Source organism: Mchenga conophoros, linkage group LG23 (assembly GCF_057382185.1).
Source record: "Mchenga conophoros isolate Kocher_MC1m ecotype Shallow Benthic linkage group LG23, M_conophoros_male_GT1.1, whole genome shotgun sequence".
In the NCBI taxonomy this organism is placed as follows: Eukaryota; Metazoa; Chordata; class Actinopteri; order Cichliformes; family Cichlidae; genus Mchenga; species Mchenga conophoros.
Window position 1 is genome coordinate 30,277,484 of NC_140547.1, and position 24,393 is coordinate 30,301,876.

The following is a 24,393-nucleotide window of genomic DNA, read 5'->3' on the forward strand; positions in this document are numbered from 1 at the left end:
CTTTCCGCATCCAGCAATATTAGTGAAGTCTGAAGTTAGCCTTTGCCATCAAAAATAATACTTTTTTTAACCTTTAAATTCAATGCACTACATACTTTTGCATGCCATTGCCAAATCCCCTGAGATCCGTTGTCAAGTCATTTCTATTTACAAGCGTAAAGTGAAACCTCACGTGTGCCCAAATGTCACACAGAAACACTCCAGTCTGTCAGAAGCCAGAGCCTATTTGCTCTGACAGGACAGTGCTAACCATTGCACCAGTGTACCACCTACAATATAATTGCATGTGCCAATGAGGTTCTGTTTGTTTTGGGGAATGTTTGTGTGCATGTAGATGTGTCATTATGTCTGTAAACATTGAATTGAATTGAAAGCCTTTATTGTCATTATACATAATATAACTAAATTGGAAACAGTGCACACGTGCTTATAGCACATTATAAAAAACTACACAATAATATAACTATACACTATACGATAATAGTGTAAACATGGATTCTGATAACTTTAACTTTTAAACTTTAATTTGGTCAGCCTAATGATTTAATGTTTGAAATTGACAAAAAAGCCTCATAACTTGAAGTATGATTCGTACTAGTGTGGTATTTTCATCATATTGAAAGTCCCATGTAAAGATTTAAAATATCAGATCAGATATGACCTTTGACCTCTACTTCTAGGTCAATAGAATGATGTGAAGATCAAAGCTATAATAATGCTATATAGACCTATTTAATAAAGCGATATTTCTTAATGCCATTGTTTGTATTGACAACATATAGACATATGATATTTGGAGATTCTAAATATCACATTGGACCTCTGACCTTTTCTTCAAGGTCAAATGAGGTCAAACTTTCATAAAATGTCTTTTATGAAACAGGTGCCTGCATTTTTAATGGCAACAATTATTTTATGCTGACTTTGTTATGGAGATTGCAATTACAAGCTAGAACCCTTTAAATACAAAACACTCATCTTATTTTAATGGAAAATAAAATAAACTCAATATCAAAAATGTCTTTCACATGATAATCATTACTACACTTAAACAAATGTTACTAAACAATGACATGAGTGCTACACATGTACTATAGCCCCTTAAAAACTATAATAATTATACTTAAAATTATGTCAAGTATTGCACTACAAAATTCTTAAACATTAAAAAAATATATATATAAAAAAAAAGAATATATGCAATATACAGTATGATTCCTTTAAAACTGAACACTGCCCAGAGACTGCCGTGGTGGAGGTTTGCGGTTGTTATTTACAATAAGTGGTGGATTCATGGATGTAGTTAGGGAGGACTGGATATTAGGAATACTGTGAGATGGAGGCAGATGATCCTCTGTGGCAACCCGTAAAGGTAAAAGTCAAAAGAAAAAGAAGAAGCAGAACTCTAATGGGATTAGAGAATTTAAGAACAGTAATGCAAGTGATTGGCTGGGTGACATACTCACAGGTTTGTCAGTGTGATTCCTGGTCCTGGTCCTTTCCATGTTAAGCCATCCTTTAGCTAAGGTCAGTTGCAATGACCTTGCGTGTGATCATATGAGAGTGAGTGGTAAATGGACTGGTACTTTCTATTTTCACTCAGCACTCAGACTATTTTCAGAGGGGGCATTCATTCATTCATACAAAGCTTTAGGCTGTGCCTTAAGCTCTCTTTACCTATCAGGCAAACTGTCAGACTTCGATAGATACATCGGGGCTAATTTGGAGTTCAGTGTCTTGCCCAAGGACGCTTAGACACACAGACCGGAGGAACCAGGAACGAAACCAGTGACCTTCCAATTAGAAGCTGACCTCCTGAGCCACATACGGTCGCCGTCGCTTGCCTCTGTGTGTATGTGTGTGAACATATGACACATTTGTAAAGTCCTCTTTAGAATCTGGGGTGTAAAACGTGTAATAGAGGAGCAGGCCATCAGCCCTGTATTGCGTTTCAGGCAAATCTGAAGTGATTAGCTAGTGACGTCACCTAAAAACGGTCCTTTTCTGTCGACTCCGAGGACGTAGTTTGGAAAGTTCTCAGCGCACATTGCAAAGCGACACTAAAGTGACAGCACTGGCATCTCATGAATATATATTTAATTAGCTTGTCTGTATGCAGAAAAAATGGTTGGTCATTATAATTGGCCTTATTAACCTGATCATTTGACTGGAACCTTCCTGTCTTGATGGATGACCTTATTAATACCTAAAAGAAAGCTGCCACATTCCTCAGAAAGAAAGAAAAAACTCACTCAAGCGACCCATTTACAGTGTCAGCGATGCTCTTCTTCTTCTTCTTCTTCTTCTACCTTTGTAGTGCAATTTTACACCTGATCAACACATCATTAGCAATCTAGGCTGGCATACAGACTGACGAGGTGACGGATTGACACCTTGATTGTACTTATCCGAGCATCAGTTTTAATTAGAAGATTTTTGATTGACACTGTTTGAGAACTTTTTGGCTTTTTTTTTGTGTAATAAAATGGAAAAACTTTTTTTTATCATGTCTGGGTAAGGTATGAATATTATCCCCAATCCCTGAAGCGCACTGATGCCACCATGTTGAGAAACAGGTTGCAGCCCGATGAGAAGAGAAAGGATAAAGGAAGGAAATAGAGGAACAGAAATGGTAGGGTGACAGAGATAAGAAAATATAAGGCTAATAGATTAGTCACAGGACTCAGGCGTGCTGAGTGAGTGGGGGATAAAAAAGAAACAAAATAGCAATGAAATGGTCAGAGCTTCTGTATAATTTCCAGTGGAGCATGATTCTGTTTTGAGAAAGGGAATGAGGATAAGGGCATTATCTTGCACCTATGCTTAAAGGCTGGCTTCCCCCCTTATGTTTCCATAAATACAAACACAATATCCAAGAAAATTGGATTTATTCTGTCACAGTGTGAGGCTGCACTTTACTGCACAATCTGGAATAGAAATCGTTTTGGTGAGGATAAGGGAGACAAAGGTCATGAGACAATACCAAGGTTGTACCAGAGCGTGTTTGTCTGAGAGGTACTTTGGGATGGCGGTGGTGTATTTTTATGTGCTGGAGATTTTATGCTCTAAACATTGGGATCTGCATGCCGACCTGCTTTTGTGTGCTTCTCGATGCACTCCGATGTCATTTGGAGAGTCTCTTTCCCCACATTTGCCATCACCTTTGACATCTAGACACTCTGATTGCAAGGTAACAATTGAAAACTCAAATTGGAGCCCTGTTGTTCGACTCCCCTTATTTCTATCATAGCTGGTGATTGCCTTGCCACTTGGGGCTCTGTGCTTTTCCTTCTGGTAACTCATCTGCCCTCTGACACAGCCTCGATTGTCTGTCTGGCTTCACGAGTTTGGTGATTGATTTGTGGAACATATGGTCCTTTAGGAATATTACTACTACATAAGGCAACTTCATACCTTCTTGTTTTGACTTTCTGTCACTTTTCCCTTCACATTTTTCTTTGGAGTGCTGTATCCAAGAGGGCATCTGGGTTTTCTGGACCAGTTGTTTTGAGAATTTGGTTAAGAAATACAGAAGAATATAATGTTTTACCAAGGTTGCTAGTTCTTTTTGAGGGGGCATTTAAGATCCTTTGACTTTCGCAGTATAATTTGCACTTGCCATTTTAATGGTACTGGCCATTATTACGAGGTTACAGAGATGTTTCACATCATCTCCGTGATCTCAAACATGATACTGCACTTGATCTACGTCAAATGCCAAATTTGATGTAGATTGTATGAGGAGTTGTTGAGATAGGCAAAGAACACCCAGCTGAAAACATGCATAATCTTTGACTGAATCATTTGTTTTCTTACTCTTAGCAAATTCATGGTTGCGGTTTGGACTGGAGGCTATCTCAGATGTCACAGGTCCAATTTCTGAAATTCGTCTCCATATGAATGACCAGTTAAGATACCAGACGTGTCTGTGGGAAGCCGCAGAGATCCAGCATGCAGACTCCACATGGAAAGACGAACCCAGGACTTTCTTGCTGGGAGGCAATGGTGCTAACCACACAACTGTGCTGCCCATTTTGATTTACTAATTACAAGATTTATAGCAAATCAGAATCTGTTATGATCCAGCCACTGCTGAAGTATCTCTGAGTTATGAGCAAGCTTCCTCTCTTGTTCGAATTCATTGTTTCCAGTGACAAAGACGTGACAAGTTGCATTTTCTATCAGAGAAGTGTAGACCTAATGAATGCAGACACCTCTTTCCTTTTGGGAGCTACACAACCTGAACATGGGAGCTGTTTGACCTGTTATCGACCTTGCCTTAGGCTCTATCATCATTAAAAGCGTTTGACAAAAACAGTTTGTCTTTCACAATCACAAAGACTACTCTGATCTAAAATATTTATGGGTCTAATAAATGCAAGTAGCTCAAGAAAGTTAGGGGGGCTAATATAAAATTATGGTAGAAGGAAGTAAAGTAATTCTGTACTTTTAAGAAATATCACTTTAATGAAATTTCATGCCAGTCCTCTTAGGGCTTTCTTTAAAAGCAATGGCATTCATTTAGCAAGTGCCCTAAGGGCAGCTTACATATTTTCTCCACTCTGATACAATGTGAGCCACAAAAACCAACATGCAATAAGACTGGAAAACAGCAAAGTTTTTAAAAACAGGCAGTATGTGTATGGTGTTTACTGTAATGCTAATGGGCTTGTTAATAAGATCCAGAGGCGAACTGTAGCAACCCATATATATGAACACAAACAGTGTTTCATTCTGCCTAGTAGCCACAGGGAGATAGAGAGCCAGTGGTGGTGAAATGAGCAAAACATGCTATTATGGCCACCTGCTAGATAAGATCATCTTGCCTTTTCGTGCTAATTAGCAGAAGATTTCACATCTGTCTGAAACAACGCATCTGTGCATTTGCATGTCGCCACATAACACGTATGCATCCGTGACTGCAGAGAGAGAGTGAGTGGTCCGTCACGGCCGCCTCAGCCCAATGCGCAGCAGCTTAAGGATGGGAACCTAAATCGCAAAGCAGCCAGTGAGCAAAAAGCAGAGATACAGAGAAGGTGTGCGGGAAAGTGGTGAGATAATAGGTAGCTGTGGGTTGTGCCTGAGACTGTACACGTGGCCTGAGCCTGTATGTCGGTACGATTGGATATGGTTGGCTGAGTAGAACCGACGCTCTCCTTTTCTATCCTCTCCTCTGCAGCATGAAAGCAGGCTTGTTATGTAGAGGGACAGATACATAGAGCAGGGGACTGAGGGAGGCAGCATTGGCAGACATACAGGTATGTTTTGACAGACTTCAAAACAACTTCAGATGAATCCACAGGCAAAGTTGGCAACAAGTATTTCACAGGAGCATTGCTATATTATGCCAATTAAAGATCCAGATACTATGAAAGCGTCCTTGCTGCACTGGAGGAAATTAATCTTTGTAATAGCGTTGCATTGTAGCTCTTTTCCAGCATTCAGTGTTCCCAGTAAAAGGTTACTGCTTTGCTTTCAATCAAGTGCTTATTCATTGTCAAGGTCCTACAGCAAAAATGCTTTCACTTTCTTACATAATAAAAGGCTACCAACTGACACTAAGACAGGAGAAACTGACATGGTCACCTGTGCTGCCATAAGATTGCTGCACAGTATGGCATTAAATCTCCACTACTGCTACTCTACTGGAACACAAGTTTTCCAAGAAATATTAATGCATGTGTGTTTTGATGACTGTGGTTGACTGTGATGTTGTGCACATTGTTGTGGGTTCAGATCTGGTGACTGTCAAGGTAATTCAGCAGGTCATTCAATGTCAATGAGGGTGCCTGGTGTTCTGCTATCTATTGATATTGATATTTATATTGATATACCTTTATTAGTCCCACAAGTGGACTCAAAGCATGCCATGCCAGTAAAGCATAGCCCACAGCATAACAGAGCCACCAGATCCGAGCTAGCTTCAATTGTTAATATCTAATCAGCCAATCACATGTCAGCAACTCAGTACATTCAATCATATGGATATGTTTAAGATGACCTGCTCATGCTCCACCTGAGCATCAGTGAAGAAGAAAGGTGATTTAAGTGATTTTGAATGTGGCATATTTGCTGGTGCCAGACAGTCTGGTCTGAGTATTCTAGAAGTTTTTCGCATATAAACATTTGCAGGGTTTACAGAGAATGTTGGAAAAAAGCAAAAATATCCAGTGAGAAACATTCCTCAGGATAAAAATTATAAAGGCCAACTCCTTCAATGGTAACTTAACCACTTGTTACAATCAAGGTATACAAATGAGTACCTCTAAATGCACAGCACCTTGAACCTTGAAGTCAATGGGCTACAGTAGCAGAAGACTGCACCAGGTCTCACAATTTGCTCTCATCTTAGAACTGGAAACTAAGACTACAGTTCACACAGGATTATCAACTTGGACAATTAAAAGTTGAAGAAACACCAACTGGTCTGATAAGTCTTGATTTCTGTTGCGAGATTTGGTAGGATCACAAGTTTACATAAACAACGTGAAAGCATGGATCCATCCCCCCTTCAATCAACAGTTCAGGCTGCTAGTGGTGATGTGTTGGTGTGGAGGATATTTTCTTTGCATACTTTGGGTCCTTAATACCAACTGACATCATTAAAATGCAACAGTCTGCCAGAGAACAAAGTAGTTTGGGCGACTGTGGCTCAGGAAGTAAAGTACGCCTATCTACTGGAAGAGTATGCCAAATTATCCTTGAGAAAGATACTGAACCATGTGCATCCTTGTGAGGGTGTGCACAAATGTTAGCCAGACTGCTAACATGATTGGGGGAATGCGGCTTATAGTAAAACACTATTTGGGTGTCCAGAGCACGACAGTGCTATATAATTAGCAGTCCGTGTATTAAACATGACAGTGAAATTACTGTAGACTAAATGGTCTCCATAGTCACCAGACTTTATTCCAGGGGTGTCAAACTCCAGGCCTCAAGGGCTGGTGTCCTGCAGGTTTTAGATATCATCCTGAGCCAACACACCTGAATCAAATGATTAGTTCATTACTAGGCTTCTGGAGAACTTCAAGAAATGTTGAGGAGGTAATTTAGACATTTAAATCAGCTGTGGTGGATCAAGAACACATCTAAAACCTGCAGGGCACCGCCTGTTGAGGCCTGGAGTTTGACACCCCTGCTTTGTTCTATCCAGTAGAGCAACTTTGGTCACCTTTGACCTGTCGTGTCAACGTCTCTGTCAAGATATATATTATATATTTTGACAGAGATGTATATATTAAGAACATGGATATTTGTTTTGTTGTTTTTTTCCTACCCAGGTTGAGGTTCAAATAATAAAAAGTGATAATGCTGTGCAGATTGTATGCACAATGACCTAATGTCACTTAATTTGGGGGGGCTGTGTCACAATAACCAATAAAAATACAGAAACAGGAGCCGAAAGTACCAAAGTAAGAGCCAGATCATAGTCTTTACTTTCATATACTCACACCATCGCTCAGTCCCGTGTGCCAGTGCTCACCTAGAGACGATGAAGCTTAAAAAAAAAACAATCTGCCTGTTTAGTGTTTTTGACGATGATTTCCTGCTGCAAACACCTTTTTTGTCGCCCTTTGTTAACGCCTTTGAAGAAGTGTGTAAGACATGCAGGTTCAGGTGAATACAAAACATTGTAAGTAGTATTTTATCTCCTTCCTTCTTTCACTCTATCCCACTCGTGTGTCTCTCTCGCCGTCTCCGTGGTTCAAGGGAAGAAATCCCTTCAATGTCTCCACAAAATCACACACAATTAAAGCAGAGCATTTTTGCCTCGGGCCCTCGCTGCTCTGTGTGCTTAAAAAAACCTGCGTGTGCGCACACGCGCACACACAATGAAGTAAAGGCCCAAACCACATATACACCCCCACGCGTTCTTATATGTACAGCCGCACAAACAAACACACAAAAGCATGTTCTCTGCGGTGCACTTATTTGGCCATGGCTTTAATGGGGCTTCTTCTTCTTTTCTTTTTTTTTATTGAGTACAGGATTACAGAATCACATCCCTCTCTCTCGCTTCCAGCTGATTGGACACTCTCCACTCTGTCAATCAAAGACTGGATTTATCCTGCTGCTAAATGCAACGGTGCGTTTAGCCCGCTTCAGTCTGCTCTAGATTTAGTCACACCAACTTAGCTGCTGGCAAGTTCCTGCACCCTGCTGTACCGCTTCCAGATGTCGCTGAATCATGTCACAAGGCCAGCTCTGTCAGCTCCTCCTCGGCTGACCTTAATCACTTCCATTGAGAAATCCAGTGATTGAGACATGAGGCAGCTTCTGTAAAACTTAACTTGTGAAATAACTTGCCCTCTCTTGTAATGAATCCTACTTTTCTTGCCGACAGCTCCTTACCTCAACACGTTTTTAATATTATGGTCTTCATGTTAACCAGGCCTTCCCATGGCATCTCCCTGTGGCTAATTAGCCTTGCATGAGCAACACAAGCACATGGCTAATTTAGCATTTATTTCTCCATCACTGTTTCTTGCACTGTACTTTACACATGCTGTTTACATGCTCAATTAAACTGTGGACTTCACCACAAAGCTTTGCTAACATGCCAGCAGCATCCCTGTGTTTAGCTGCAGTTGTAAAGCAATCCCTCTGTTTTTCTATTTGCTGTAAATGTGGTTAATATGGACGGGGGCACTCGAAGTGATTCGAGTCAACCACTTAACGGCTGAAGAACACTCACTCGTGTTCTGTATGACCCCTCGCTCTCTCAGACGCTCTCTTGGCTGAATTTTCATCCATTTTCAGTGTCTTTGCTCTGCCATATGATGACAGTTGTCTATGATTCACATGGCACTTGCAGAACTACCTCGCTGACTGACCCTCGGCAAGCACCTGTACTGAAAATCATTTAACCTTCACCCTGTACTCCTAAAGAGCTAGAGCTGTGGGTTTTTAAAAAAAAAACAATTAAAAACAAGAAACAACTGCAAAGCATATACTGTTTTTTTGTTTTTTTTGGTTTATGCTCAAAGGCTTAAAAGTTGTCTTTTCTGAAGTTCCCACATTTGTACTAGCTAGCTAGCTACCCACTCTTTGGAAAATCACCGAAAGCTTCTTTTCTTTCCAGGACTCGTGGACCTGTGATTATACCACCTGGGAGAAAATGCAACACTAGTCTTTCACTTCACTAATTTTTGGGACTTTAGATCCATTCACCCTTAATGGTGCATCTAGCTTTGCCTTTTGGACTTAAAAGAGCATTTGTGCTATGTTAGAATGCGGGAGGAAGATTGACAGTGACAGAGCTGCTTCCTGTTACATTTTATGAACATTTGTTGCACTTTTGACCACATGCAATGTCAAATTAATTTACAGTAAATGCCTTAATCACACTGTGTGCAGTGGTTAGCAATGCCACCTCACAGCAGCATAGTCTGGGTTAAAATCCTGGGTTCTCTCTGGTTATTTTAGCATGTTCCTGTAGTCCAAAGACTTACTTGAGTTAGGTTGACTGGCAATTTTAAATTTGCCAAAGGTGTGAAAGTGAGCGTGAATAGTTGTCTCTCTGTGATAGCCTTCTGATAGACTTTTGAACTATCCAGGGTGGACAGTACCTGGACAGCTGGGATAGCCTCCAACTACCCTGTGACTCTGAACTAAATAAGTGGAAGTAAATAGATAGATGGATGGTATCTGATTTACCAAATGAGAAAGATTTTCATTCTGCAACTATCGGTTGTCAGTTTTTGCTATTGCAAAAATGAGATTACCAAGTGACACAGTCATTAAAACCTGTTCTAAATGCTGAATGCATCTGACAAAATCAAGTCTTTGTACTCCCACAAACTGAATGCAAACATGTGGGCTACTGTGCTATTACAGGTATTTCTCTGTGAGATAATGAGCCGTTACAGTCACACATGAATCCAGGCTGTGAAAGCCACGTGCCCAAAGTTAGTGGAGCATTTTCTACTGTACTCAACTTTCCTGAGCTTCATGCTACATTTCAGTGCCAAGCTATGTCCAAGAAGAAAATGTTGCATTAGTGTCACATACATGGGTACCTGGGACCATTATCCTCTGCTTGCCAATACCCTCTAAATATCTTTAGGAGGGTATTGGCAAACACTATAAGTGGGAGAGGATAATTTGTTCTTAATTTTTCACAAGAAAGTTATGATTCATTTTTTAAAATTAGGTTGTATTTTTTCAGTAGCCCTCCTGAGTACTATGACCAGCCAGTTGTGTGTATTAATCTGGCAACTCTGAGGCAAACATTGTGCTTTTTCTCACCTTTGTTGCCGAGTTCAGATACCATAACTGATGCTGGAATTAATCATGTCTCATTGTTGTTAGGAAAGCTGGCGAGTCATGTATAGTATTGACCACCTCTGACACATTACAAATGGCAATCAATGGTTTTGTTTGTTGTCTTATTTTGCTTGTCTCCAAAGCTTCTCAAAGGAGCTAATAATTGGAGCTGATAATTGCTACCAGGCACATAACGTATTGACCCAAGCTCTGTAATAAGCCGGTTGAATGCAGCCGAAAAACATTCCATGCCGGAAAATTGATATAAATAGCATGTCTCTTTGTGTCCCCTCCAGGCGAGACAGTGTTGAGTAAACAAATTCTCCCATCCCATGCTATATTCCAAATCCCGTCAGCATTCTCATTAAAATGTCAATGTATAGTCACCGTGTGGACTCTATGTTGTGCATTCTAGCTCAAAAATGCCAACTGATCACTAATGTTCCCCAGGTTCGACTTAATTATATGATTCACACCTAAGATTCCAGCAGCATGGGGAGAAAAAAAAAATCAGGCAATTTTTCTTTTTCCCACTGAGTTTTATGAGCGACTTATTATGTGATCAATCACATACAGCAAGAACAGACCAGAATCAATTAATAATTGAAAACCGTTAAAGTGCTAGAAGCACTGATTGGAATCTGCCTTAAGTCAAAGGCAGCTGGTGCGGAAGGGCACAGGGTTAAATAGACATGATTAATCAACCTAAGAATAGCATTTGCATCCATTTGAAACAATGCGTGTGTGTGTGTATATGTGTGTGTAGACAGTAGTGGTGTGTGTAGCTATACTCCAGACTAATTACACGTATGTTTGAAGTGTACTGTGCTTTCACATCAGGCAATTAGTGGCCAATTTAAACGTACTCACAGGTGTCACGTGGCTTTTATTTTGAGTGTCTTGTTGATGGATGTTCCCTCTGCCACAATGATGGCACAAAGTGGGCAAGTGAACTGCTCAGAGCTGAAAAACATTTTTAAAAAATTGAATTCTAGATGCTGGTGAAGCAACCAAACATGCTCAAACTTTAGCTTCTGTTATTTAGCAGTGGAGTCCAAAGTTAGTTGACACTAAGCACAAAAACTGTACTTTATACAAATTATAGCTCTGTGTGAAAGTGGTACAGTAATTGTTTCTACTTCAAACTCTGCAAGTGGAATGGACTTTCTATTGAATTCTATTGAATTTTCATTGTGCAACACCAAAAGAAAATAATCCACCCAATACGAATGAGCCCACTAAGTCTCTGAACTTCCACCATTGACTATTTGACATCGTAACAATCGAGCTGCACTGCAGAAACGATCAAATGTATTGAAAGCTGCTTCTCTACCCCCACCATGGAAATGTGGCAGTGCCTCTTTACTGCCATCTATAGGTGGCACCCAGTTATGACAGAGTTCTCCCAGTGATAGCAGCTTGAGTGTGGCGCTGCTGTTGGTTAGAGTCATTCTCCCTGGAGAAGCTGCAGCTAATCATTGCATCATTTCCTCAATTATTGACAGCCGCCCTGTTAAGTTCCCAGTGTTATAGAGAGAATTAACATCCATTAGAGTATTATTCAGCCTTCATCTGCGTGCCTGTGTGCGCCTGTGTGTTTGTATCTGTGTGGGGTTTGATTTTGATTCTAACTAGACTCGCAGCTCCAAGGGCTGAGAACGAGGAGCTGAGACATGACAGGCTCATCAAAATGTCTCACGATGCCGTGTGACTACTGCTGCGTCGAGAGGCCCTGGCCTAAAATTGACCCTGTCCCCACTGAGTTGCCAATCACCGCTCATCACATTAGACATGTAGACACACTCAGCTCCACGGTGCTGTTGAGCTGCATCTCTGCTCCTGCTTTATTTTATTATTTTTCCTCCTCCCGTTTTCCTCTGACACAGTCTCACATACTTCAGATACCTGCCTTTCACTGCAGCCTTTAAAAACTTTCACTGGATCGCCTATTGTGTGGTATTATAGTGCCACTTACAATGGACCAGCACCGACAAATGGCCTCTGATTGTACTTTGCCTCTGTCACTGCCACCCGCTGCAAGTTTTTACTGTCCTCCAGGCAGCATATTGCCCCCCCGCACAATAGTCTGGTGTATCTTAGCGAGGGTGTAAAAAGCCTTGCATGACAAGTTTTGCAAGCAAAGAAAACACCGGCATTATTGAGTTATTTGCCGATTTCTGCTCGTTTTGAGCTTTTAAAATCCCGCATTGCACTGTTGTTCAATTCATATACCATTGTCGAGAGAGATAACAGCAAATAGCATTACCTCAGGCTGAAAGGAATCCCGTTCATTGTGAGGCTGACTGACAAGCTTGTCACAAACAGCCATGTGCCTAATAGAAGGTATCAAGCCAATCTGTCTCTGAGCTTTGTGCGGCGGAATAGGCGTCTGTTGTTCTGTTGAACGGAAACTTTGAAAAGCAGTTAAAGTTGAATAAGAATATATAAACTGTTCTTTTCAGCTCTGACAATGCCTCTTATACAAGAACGAGCCAAAAACACATCTGAGGAGCGCTTTTTTTATACGGCAAGGGTTCATGCACGTAAGCCCGACACACAAGTGATGCAAACAGATAATGTAACAGAATCTCTTAAAGAGGGACAGAAAAAGCCTACTTTGCTGTGGAAGGTGATGCGTTTTGGGAGCAATTTTCTATTATTATGTCTATCCAGTCAACAAATGTGAAACTTCTTTGTGTTTTGTAGTCTCACTTGCAATAACTAATCCATTATCCGCTCTTCCTCTGTCTCTCTTTTGTTCTCTTACAGCCGCCCTGCAAGTGTCTATATCCTTGAACAAAGTGGAGTTAAGTGTCGGAGAATCCAAGTTCTTCATCTGCACAGGTACACAAATGGCATGGCACCCACCCCACCTGCACGAGCTATTCTTTTTAAACTTCTCTATACTCTTTCTTTGAAACTTTTTTTCCCCTCCTTTGGCTCTTTGTGATGTCATGAGTGCAGAATGAGAGCCAATCAGAAGAAAGGTTGGCTTTAAAAGAAAACACAATCTAATATCCGTGTGTTTGTGTTAAACCTTTGTCCCTATCACTTTGATCATAGCACTGACATTCAGTGCTATGATCGCCAGACCGGTCAAACACCCCTTTTTGTTTGTGCAATGTTTTAACTAGAGATGGACTGATCCGATATTACGTATCGGTATCGGTCCGATACTGACCTAAATTACTGGATCGGATATCGGAGAAAAATAAAAAATGTAATCCGATCCATTAAATATCACGAAAGCACCTCACAAAACTTGCAACACGCCGTAACTCACCTCAGAACGTTAGCACGTCGGAGCAGTATGCATCACGTGATAGAGCGGCTGTGGCATGCGGGACCTGTCGGTGGTCTGGATAGCATGTGGAGCTTCGCTAGCAACCCGGCATTTCATCTCCGACAAAGTTATCCCCGAGAGAAGTAAAGCAAGTGTGTAAGTCCATCTCTGAATGTTTGTAAAGCATTCCTGCGTTAAGCTTAACAAGCGATATATGGAGCGACTTCCTCTTCTTGCTGCTTAATGATCAGCTGATCGGCTTTTCTGTCGTGAGTCCGTCTCTCTTGTTTGCTTTTGGCCCACTTTGCACCAGAAAGAGGAAACCAGCAGCTGAACAACAGCAGCACGTTTAAGCTTGATCAGCTGTTGTTAGAATTTATTTAATATTACTTTCTACACCAGGATCTTTTTCTACGTAGCTGACGCTGGTAACTGTGCAGGGGCGGATCTAGCAAAGTTTAGCCAGGGGGGCCGATAGGGCATGAACAGGGAAAAGGGGGCACAAAGACATACTTTTCTTTCTTATTCTCATTTAAAATGTCGAGCTTTTAATAAATAATTATCTGACACCCAAAGTTTTAATTTGATGTAAAATGAATAGAAGTCAATTACTGTATATAGTAACTATTAAGTCTAATATATATACCCTAGTAAGCTATAGCACTTTTTCCTTTGGGAAGGTACCATCTGTGCAGTCTGCAATTTTGTTGAAGAAAGATGTTGAATCTATTTAATATTTCTTGAAAAATAATTGATTTCTGTGCATTTTTTTTTTCACACTGCATCAAATTAAGGTTGATTACGTCGACTAAGCATCATGAGGTGGAGCGTGTCATATTGAAAAAATAAAACATGTATTGTACAGCTCTCTCTACTCATATGATATATTACGTGATATGATTTGTTGAGAATATTTTTTAGGGTCAGCTTTTTCCTTGTGTGGTGAACCCTTGTGAAGGTCAAGCTCAAATGCTTAGCCAAACTCATGTGCCCGAAGGTCTATTGATCCATAACAAACTGGTAGCAAAAATTGATTTTCACCTTGACTTGATTTTCACCAAAATTAAATGAGCTTGAGCTGTTATTGATGTCGACCATCAAAGAAACATCGAAAATGATATCTTGAAAACTGTGAACACTGGATTGTTAACATAAAGACAAACAAGCTGACCTGATTATGTCCTGTAATTACAAAACTGAACTCACAAAAATTTCATTTTTTGTAGACCCACTGTAAAAAAAAAAAAAAAAAAAAAAGGTTATTAAAATACATTTAACAGTCCACAAAGTTAAGCCCGTCTTCACATTTTCTAAAGTCATCCTGTGAGGCTGGACTGGAGTCTTTGCCAAGCTGATTCTAGGCCCCGGGCCTTATGTTTGACACTCCTTTCTTACGTCATAACAAAGCTGGTTTAGGATCAACATTGCACTGGACCAATCATATTGTCTGAGCTTTCAGTTAGCATTAGCCAAGAAGTTAGCTAAAGCTTCACTAGCAAACCATCCTGGGTGATCTAAATTTGGCTAACAGCAAACCTAACTTGATAACATATTTATTATACTGTATGAATTAACAAAGAATTTAAATGCTTACCAAATTCCTCATTGTTTTTTTCCTCAACACTCCAAAGCAACAATGTGATTGGTCAGTAGCAATGCTGATCCTAGACCGATGTTATTATGATCATTCAGGAACAATACCAACATGAGGATATCATATACACCTTAAAAGGAGAAGAGATAAAATGACTTTCACTTCACTACAGCCCAGTATCAGATAAACAAGCATTATTTTGATTTGATGATGGTGCAAAAGTCAAAGAAGTAAAAGGAGGACGTTGAAAATGACCATAAAGGGTCTCTTTTTAATATTATGCATATGTATTGTATCTGTGACTGTTTGGAGGCAACGGTGGGAGTCTTATATCATCGCTCATGAATGTCTGTTTTTCTGACAGATAACATAAAACAATCCATAACCTCCATATGGTGAGGGACTCTTCGACCCCACTGTGACTCAATCCACACGGGGTCGGGGGGGATGCTCCTGGCTTACCGTTCCTCCTTCTCATTGTCCTCTCTGAACATCATATCAACATAGCAGAAAACCCGATGGTGGGAGCCAGTGGCTCAGTGGGGTGGCGGCACACTCTGGCAGCCCAGGCCGTCCCCTGCTGACTGCCTCTTCTGCCCTGCCAACACACTCAGTGTGGAGCTAACAGCAAAGGGACTAGATACACGTACTGGGAGGAGCATCCAGGGGGCATCGAAGTCTAATACGAGCTTCGGTGGGACAGAAAAAAAACAGAAAAATAACCGAGGCGAATGGAATCAAACTGGCAAAGATTGAAAAGTTGGAGCTTTCACTGTGGAGAGCTCAGAAGTGAGAAGAATGGAAAAGGCTTTGAAAAAGAATTGTAGATGTAGGTGGGAGATAAGTTGCCACCATCTGCTGTCAAAGTGCACGGGAGGAGGTGTTTGTGTCACACGCTGCTTTCTTTTGGCCTTTTTCACCACAGGCGGCCACGCCGAGCCTGAGTTTTACCATATTCACATGCATTTCTGCCAACTGAGAAACAGTGAGAGACAAGAAAAAGAGAAAACTCAGTGAAACTGAGACCCACCCGCAAACAAGTAAAGTGACTTTTTTTTACCTTTCAGTCGCCACATAGCACCGAATGAATTAGGCCTATGTCAATCAGAGATGGGCAGTAACGCGTTACTTGTAACGCGTTACTTGTAACGCGTTACTGTAATCTGATTACTTTTTTCAAGTAACGAGTAAAGTAAGGGATTACTATTGCAAAATCAGTAATTAGATTACCGTTACTTTCCCGTAGGAACGCTGCGTTACTGCGTTACTAAAACCATGATTTTTTTGCGAGAATGTCTCATGACAGTGACGTAAGCAAGTGCGACGTTGGTGACAGCAGCTGTGTGCAGATCAACAATGGATAATATATCGAGTGCAGAGAGAGTATGAGCGTGCAGCGTTTAAAGCGTGGAAGTACTGACCTTACTTTGAGTTTGATTCCATAAAAAGTGACAAAAACATTAGCGTCCATCGTGCGTGGGAAGAAAACTTCTTTTTACAGCGAAAAAAACCCCTAAACTTCCGAGCAAGCACCGAGTAGCTACGACGTGATGGGAAACTCACAGAGACACTCGCGCGGATTCTTCAACTGACCGCAGCACACCTGCACCAGGGTAACCCTCCGCCTACCCTGCTCCTGCTTTACAGGTGAAAATAGAGCAAAAGGACCGCTGAGTCTTTGACTTTATTTATTTTCTGCTGTGTTTTACTTGCATCTGTTTGAAAGAGTGAGTGAAAACACAAAAAATATTTTATTTTATGTGCTGGAATGTGTAGAAAATAGGTTTAAATGTTAAACTAATTTATTCAAGTCAGAGAATGTTGCATATAATTAAATGTTTTGCTTGATGCATAAAGTTAAAAGATTAAAACTGATAAAACAAGTTAAAAAAAGAGACTTTTCCATTTGATTACATTTTGTATGATGGATTATGTAGAAAAAGTAGAATTGGGCTGAAAGATCTATCACTTTATCACCTATTCAGGTTGTAAATCGTGTTTTTAAAAAGTAACTAAGTAACTAAGTAATTAATTACTTTTGAAAATAAGTAATCAGTAAAGTAACGGGATTACTTTTTTGGGGGAGTAATCAGTAATTAGTTACTGATTACTTTTTTCAAGTAACTTGACCAACACTGATGTCAATATTGTGGCGAGCTCAGACAAGGAGGAGACACAATTCCGTTCGGTCTTGCTCCCCCGCCCTCTTAGCCAGGGAGCACAGCCATTTATTTACATCTGCCAGAAGAACACTGCCGCTAGCTAACTGCTCAGCGCGGCAACAGCACAGCAACAACAACAACACACAGGGCGCCCTCTGACCCCGGAAGGACACACCGTCGCAGCGAGAGGGCGTCACCCGTCACTATGGTAACATAAACAAAACATAACTGTAAAAACAGAACCCCGAACAGCCCTGACCCGCTTCAATATCGATAAAAGGAAGGATCAGAAAGGGCAGAGAGGCAATTGTGTCGTATGCTGATTCACGGATTGGAGAGCAGGAATGAGTACGTTTCTCTTTAAAAAGACAAAAAGAATGTGAGTTGAAGTGATTTGTGTATTTGATGCCTGTCTTTCTTGTTCTGAAAAGTTTGCCATGAAGAACAAGCCAGAGGGTTACTGATAGACACATTCTTTATATCAAAAGATTACAACCTCTCTTTTTTCTTAAAGACATTAAAGCAAAGGTCAAAATAAGGTCAACTGTGAGTCAACGTGGTAGCCTGAAGGAAGAATCCTTTTATCATATTGGCTGAATGTCAGTGCTTTTGCATTATTCATGTCTGATCTCAAATCTTTCTTTTAAATAATTTCAGCTGAAACTTTATCAATTTCATTTATTTCAAAACGCCTCAGAAATGGCTTTTTAAACCTTTGCACACTGATACATGGCATGGCTTTGTTTCTTAGCGGCTTCTTTAGATCGTGATTTGTGGTTGGTGTGGCAGCGGAGAATAGTAGGGAAAGGGTGAGAAGGAGGCAGATGATGATCTACTGTGCTGACAGTGGGGAAGGGAGCAGCCTATAGAAGAAGGTTTCCAACTCTCCAAACAAATTTCAAGTAAAAATGATAAAGAAAACTCAGCTGCTCTGCTAAGCGTGGCTGTGTAAGTGTGCATCAATTACATTTGATTGACATGGACCAACTCCATGTTGGTCCATGAAACAGCTGTTAATGCAAACTGCACAACTTTCCCAGTCGAAGGAAATGCAGTCAGCTCGGTGGGATCCAACATGAGCACGTCATTTTTGAGAGTTCTGTTCTTACTTTTTTATTAGGAAAGTCACTTTAATTACTTTGGAATAAGATGTTATGCACTTTGACGCACCAGGTAGTGCTTAGAAACATGAAACCCAGTCTACTGTCTACAGTCATGAGCTGTGTCCTAATTCCTAGGCCACATCCTTCGAAGGACTTGGCCTTTGTGGTCTACATGGGCCGGATCCTTCGAAGACCGAGAAGGCCGGAAGGCTTTGAAATGGGACGGTCTAGCCTTCAGATTTGCATCACCAGCTCAGCCAAACCGATTTACTCAGGAACAAATAAAACAATGAAAAAGTCAAACATGTTAAACCTGAGTAGCGAAAGACCTGGGGTCTGAAAACGATGTGCTGGGAGTCCGGTGTTCTCGCCGGCTCTAGTGAGCCTCGACCTCCCAGTCAGCTATCGAGCTGGTGGGTAACAGATGTCTCCGAAAACGTCAGAGCACTTTTGCAAATATGTGATGTCTTGATGAATCGAGCAGATATTTGAAGTTTACACAGCTACATTCTCGCCTGAAAATATGCTAAAAGTTTATTTTGTGACCCAGAAAGAGTAATATTAAAACTAGATAGCTGCTGCCATTGTTGGAAACTGGAATTGGCTGGCCGTGCTATGAATTCTGGGATAGGTTGGGCCATGAAGGATACACCCGACCCATCCTTCCTTGTCGGACACATTTGAAGCAGCCTTCGTCGCCTGGCTGTAACATAATCGGCCTTCAAATGCGCCCTCTGAAGGATGCGGTCTAGGAATTGGGACACCGCTATGGTGTTGCTGCTGGCTACAGTAATGTCTGATCCCACCACATTCCCACCTACCCGATAAAGCTCATCAGCTAAGTTTTGGATAACTTGTTGACAGAGTCAAAAGATCTGGAGCAAACCTGACTCAAGTTTGCTCCATACCTAGGGTTAGGGTTATCTATTTTAGATAATTGTGGTTTTAGGCACTCCTTCAGGGAAACTGTGAAACTGTAGATGCAGTGTCTGTGTGTGTTTGTTATGGCACAGCGGAAAACCTCGGCACTGCCTTGAGAACTTTCTTTGTCCCCACTACATTTGCCCAAGTTCCCACTGAGGCAGAGACCTGCTGGTCTTTGAAGGGTCACGGGGGCGATCTTGAAACAATGAAACAGTAAAAAACCATAAAGCCTCTTTCAGATGCATTGCTACTCTGGCACTGCTGTGCTCTGAAACCCATTATTCCCTATGGTCTGTGGCACGCATGAATGCTTTTTTACTGCATAGACCAAAGGAAGTGCAGTCCAAGTGTGCCGTCTGGGGAGCACTCACAACTGCTGTACATTTGCACAACTAAAAAATGAAGAATTACAGGACGCAGGTGCAGATTGTGCACATATATCAGAATTGGCTAGTGTGACAAAAATGTTTGGCCATGCACCCAACCTTGTAGTAAATCTTGTGCATTTCACTTTATATGTGAAAGAGCCATTTCTGGTACACCCAAAGAAGAGTTTGTTTGTTCCATCAGGTTTGGCATTCGAAACTAAAGATCCAACATATTTGCAAGATCAAATATGAAGACCCTGCTGTGCTGATCCTTTGTTAATAAGGGAGCGGCTAACATAAGCTATTGTAGATGTGAGGATTTTTATGCTATAGCAATGAGGACAGTGTTCAACAGCTGTAAGGTTTATACATCACTCAATAATAAATCCCAACATTTCTTTAATTATATTTAAAGCAGTATGACTAATATGTTTTCATGTCTTATGTAAAACAGGTTATGATTTTGTGCGATAGTTGAGGGTTTTCTCCAATAAACCAAAATGAGTGTTGGAATGCACTCTCCCTGCTCTATGAAATATTCACAAAGGGTTAACCATCCATTTATCAATGCTCAAAGTCCAATTTAGACACTTATTGTGAGGATATTTATGGCCCAGGTTAAAGTTGACTAGGATTATACACTGTAAACCCGAACAAGTTGACTGAACTTAAAACTTTTGTGGAAACTGATTACCTCAAAAGATTTAAGTACAAAAACTCATATCTTCTAAGTATGGGGTACTCAAAATTTGTATTTATTGTTAACCTAAAAATTTTAAATTATATTTTATTAATTGAGCTTTACTCAAAGACTGTATACTTTAATTTCAATATTTTTGTGTTTCTTGTAGTTTATTATTTTGATGCAACACAATGCAATTATATTACAACCTAAACTCAAATTATCTGGTTATTAATTAAAAGATATTTATGTTGTGAGTGTAGACTACTAAAAAAAAAAAAGTACGGAAATTCAGTTACTTTACATTTTGTTTATTTAACATTTTTTCATGAAAATTTAAAAACATCACAAATGTTTTTATAAAACAACTAACATGGACATCGGCACCATAAAGTGAGCATTATAAATTCTGTGTAGAACATTTATCTTTTTATAAACTCACAAAGGACAACATCAGTCCTAATTGCATCTTTCTCAAAATACACAAAAATGCAAAACAAAAAGTCAAATACTAATCACTTTTTTTTAAATAGAAATGAAAAACAATTTTTTAAAATGGGTACAAAGACGATCAGCTTCCAAATAACCAGATAAGGCAGTCAAGTATAGGAAAATTAGGTAAACTGATGGAGTTAAATCCACCCAAAGCCTGTAGTAAACTTAAAGTGCTTAAAGTGCTTCAAACAAAGTGCTCAGTAACAGAGTGCGTGTCCTAACAAACATTGCCTTATATTCCTTAAGAGCATGTAGGCAGGGGTTTCAGGGGTTTGCCGTCATCAAGCCCCATGAAGATATTTTGGACTAAGGCAAATGTGTGAACCAGCTTCCTGGGGTAGTCTAAATGCAGAGCATAGATCAAGCCAAACAATAAAGCACATGCATTTGCAAATCTGGGAATATCACGCATCACCTAGTCGCCTTTCACCAAAACAGCCATGCTTGAGGAAGTAAAATGGACTGGACTGGGAAGCGCCGTCGGTAACCACTGTGAGAAGGGCAACTGGAGTGTCAATGAGGGTCGACTCATCCAATGCGTCCGCCTGGAATAGACACAGTATCAATGGTAAATGGCCTGTATTTGTATAGCGCTTTACACATTCAGTCATCCAGACATTCACACCCATTCACACACTGGTGATGGCAGCTACATTGTAGCCACAGCCACCCTGGGGCGCACTGACAGAGGCGAGGCTGCCGGACACTGGCGCCACCGGGCCCTCTGACCACCACCAGTGTCTTGCCCAAGGACACAACGACCGAGACTGTCGGAGCCAGGGCTCGAACCGGCAACCTTCTGATTACAAGGCGAACTCCCAACTCTTGAGCCACGATCGCCCCAATTAAATAAGTAAGGTTGGTTTGAGAGAATGTGACAAGCATGACCTGTAATCTAGCAAAACATTCAGCAGTGTAGTGGGTTACTTTGTAACGAGTTAGGGTACTCTACTTTTTTTGAAAAATGTACATTAACGTGTTAGCTTCTTGCATTACATAATTTGTATTTTTATTATTTTTCTAAAAAAAAAGTAATTTTTTATTTCATGACTTTATCTCAAAAAGAAACTAAATCTTGACTTCAGCCTGGTTTTTGGGCCACCTGCAGCATAGCCATAGTGCTGTGATATGCCTGTGCCCTGCTCCTGACCTGTGTGTGTTTCTGTGTGAGGGTTTTCTAAAGAGAGGGTATTTTGTTTGTACAATTTGTTAGCTGCTAGGGTATTAAATTGTATTTAAAAAAATCCATAGCATTTTATCTTACTGGCAGAATTTAAGTAATGCAAAAATACACTTACATTACATGTCTAAAAGAATTCTGGGTCCTCCTCCCGCAGGTATACAGGAAGGGCACGAAGTACTGCAGTGCGTTTCACGTTGATATCAGGCGCCTCCTAAAAAGGGAAAAGAAAAGTTCATTTAACGCAAAGTTTTCAGGTGTCATTCTTTGGGGAGAATACATGTTTATGAAACTGCATGACATCAGACTCTACTAAATTTTGGAGACTTTTCTTTTAAGATACAACCTTTCTGTCTCTTGTGACAGAGAGTATGTTTCTTAATCATTTGACAAAAACCCTACACAGTATTTTAAAATAGTGTTCTCCAGATCAGAGCTGTGATCTATATAGAACATGGGGTTCAAAGCAAGGAAAAATTGTGTGTTTATCAGTGAAACTTTTAATTTGTGTTAATTTTATCATTATCAATATATGAAATCTTCACCTTAAGGGACTTAATGAATGGTTTCTTCAATAGATCTTTCAACTCACCTGTGTTTACTGTCTCCACCTGAAATTAATTGCAGTCTGAATTTTTTTTTCTTCTGTCTTTTTGTCTTTGGCCTTCAGCCTTGGAAGAAAAAATAAAAATATTGAAAACCTTATCAGCACACTAAATATACAACACCTTGCTATATTTCAATTGTTTTAGATAGAAGTTGCCACTGCTAGCTAAGTCACTTTTGAATGATGCTAATGAGAAGAAAAAAAAAAAAAACCTGCCGAACAATGAGGCTGCTGTTGTAAAAACGCCAACTTTCTTGCGTTGGTAAGGTTCGTTAAAATATCACTAAGACCCTTTCTTTATGTGTGATTCTTCGTAAAACTGTGTTTTAATCGGTTAAAACTGTAAAACTGACGACATAATCTATGTTTGAAAAAGAGCGCGAACAACCGCGAACAACTATTCACCACCTGGGTCTGTGCTTTTTAACACAACAGCGCATTCGAAAACAAGTTATTGGCTGCAACATATTAATATACTTGCTTTTTTACGGAAAAAATAAACATAACGAAGGTTCCGTTTTACTTACAAGTTTCTCCAAATGTGTTCTCCAGTCGCTCGAGAAGGGCAGCCATATTGAACAGAATTTTCTGTCAACGTCGTTCAGGTTAGAGAGAAGACGTCATGACGTCATGACGTCCACATGCGGAGCTCGGAAAAAAACATTTACTCAAAAATCATAATTAAGAAAGCAGTATTTACTCTTAACTTCTAAGCCATGTACAATTATAACTGTTTGAATCGTTAACCGAACAGAAAAGTTTTAAGTTGTTTCAACTTTGTGAGGAATTTTAATTGTTATATCCACAAACTTTATAAGTCAGGTAGACTGTTGGGGTTTACAGTGTACTGTGAAGGGATGAAGTACGAATAATATGCAAGGGTTTAAGTTATTAGGAAAGAGCAATGACTTAAACAAGACACCTTTAAGGAGGCTGCTGGTCCCGTTTTAAATAATAATTTTATAATAAAGACTTTCTATAAAATTAATGAATATATATCAAATACATTTCCCACTTGTCCTGCAGGTGGTCTGTTTATCGTTCAAGCTCGGGTCCTCTACCAGAGGCCCGGGAGCTTGACATCAGGAACAGAAATGTTCCTGATGTCGTTTCTGTGATCTGCTGGAAACACTCCGCCAGTTTGGAGACTCCTGTTGCCTTCACCCTTCACATCTTCTTTAGCTCCTCTATCCTGTCTTCAGCTGCTGCTACAAAGGTCAAGAATGACTAGATCTGTGAACTTTGACCTTCGTAGTATTTCTATTACAGCTAATTATCACATAGATCATTAATGCACTGGCATTTTCACCAAACTCTTCTAAAACATAGACCATTGACTTGAGAGTAAATGAAGTCCTATCTATTCAGTGACCTTTGCTTTAAAAAGAGAATATGAGAGGCAGAATTAGCTCTTATTAATACACAAAAGAATAAATTAAGCACATTTTCTTTCAATAAACTTACTCCATAAAGATGACATTCAGTGGAGTTTTTATTTGAGACCATGAGATGACGGGAGACAGCGAAGACCTGAAGATCTCACAGGTCAGGAAAAGCAAAACAAAACATGAATGACTGAAGACTGAGAGATATGAATGATTCTTGTAGAAATAGTTTGGACTAAAATAAATCCTTTCACAACATTATCCATATTTTGGAAAGCCATTCTGGCAATGTGTGTGTGGATGAAAATGGCATTGCTGGCTATGGTAGATGCTTGTGTCTGTCG

At 40.2% G+C, this 24,393-nt stretch overlaps 1 protein-coding gene and 1 long non-coding RNA gene across 3 annotated transcripts in view; one reads left to right on the forward strand and one right to left on the reverse strand.

Moving 5' to 3' along the window:
• The window catches only part of ncam2a (neural cell adhesion molecule 2a), a 450,560-nt gene that overhangs the window by 276,562 nt on the left and 149,605 nt on the right, over positions 1-24,393 (forward strand). For both annotated transcript variants that reach the window (XM_085263663.1, XM_085263664.1), the window contains exon 2: positions 13,036-13,110. In XM_085263663.1, the coding sequence (XP_085119789.1) occupies positions 13,036-13,110 (75 nt within the window). The remainder of the gene's footprint in view (positions 1-13,035; positions 13,111-24,393) is intronic.
• On the reverse strand, positions 21,278-23,443 carry LOC146547591 (uncharacterized). The gene is made up of 4 exons (XR_014890736.1): positions 23,192-23,443; positions 22,650-22,728; positions 22,176-22,271; positions 21,278-21,422 (listed from the first exon to the last, which is right to left on the reverse strand). It is a non-coding gene; the product is annotated as an uncharacterized LOC146547591 (long non-coding RNA).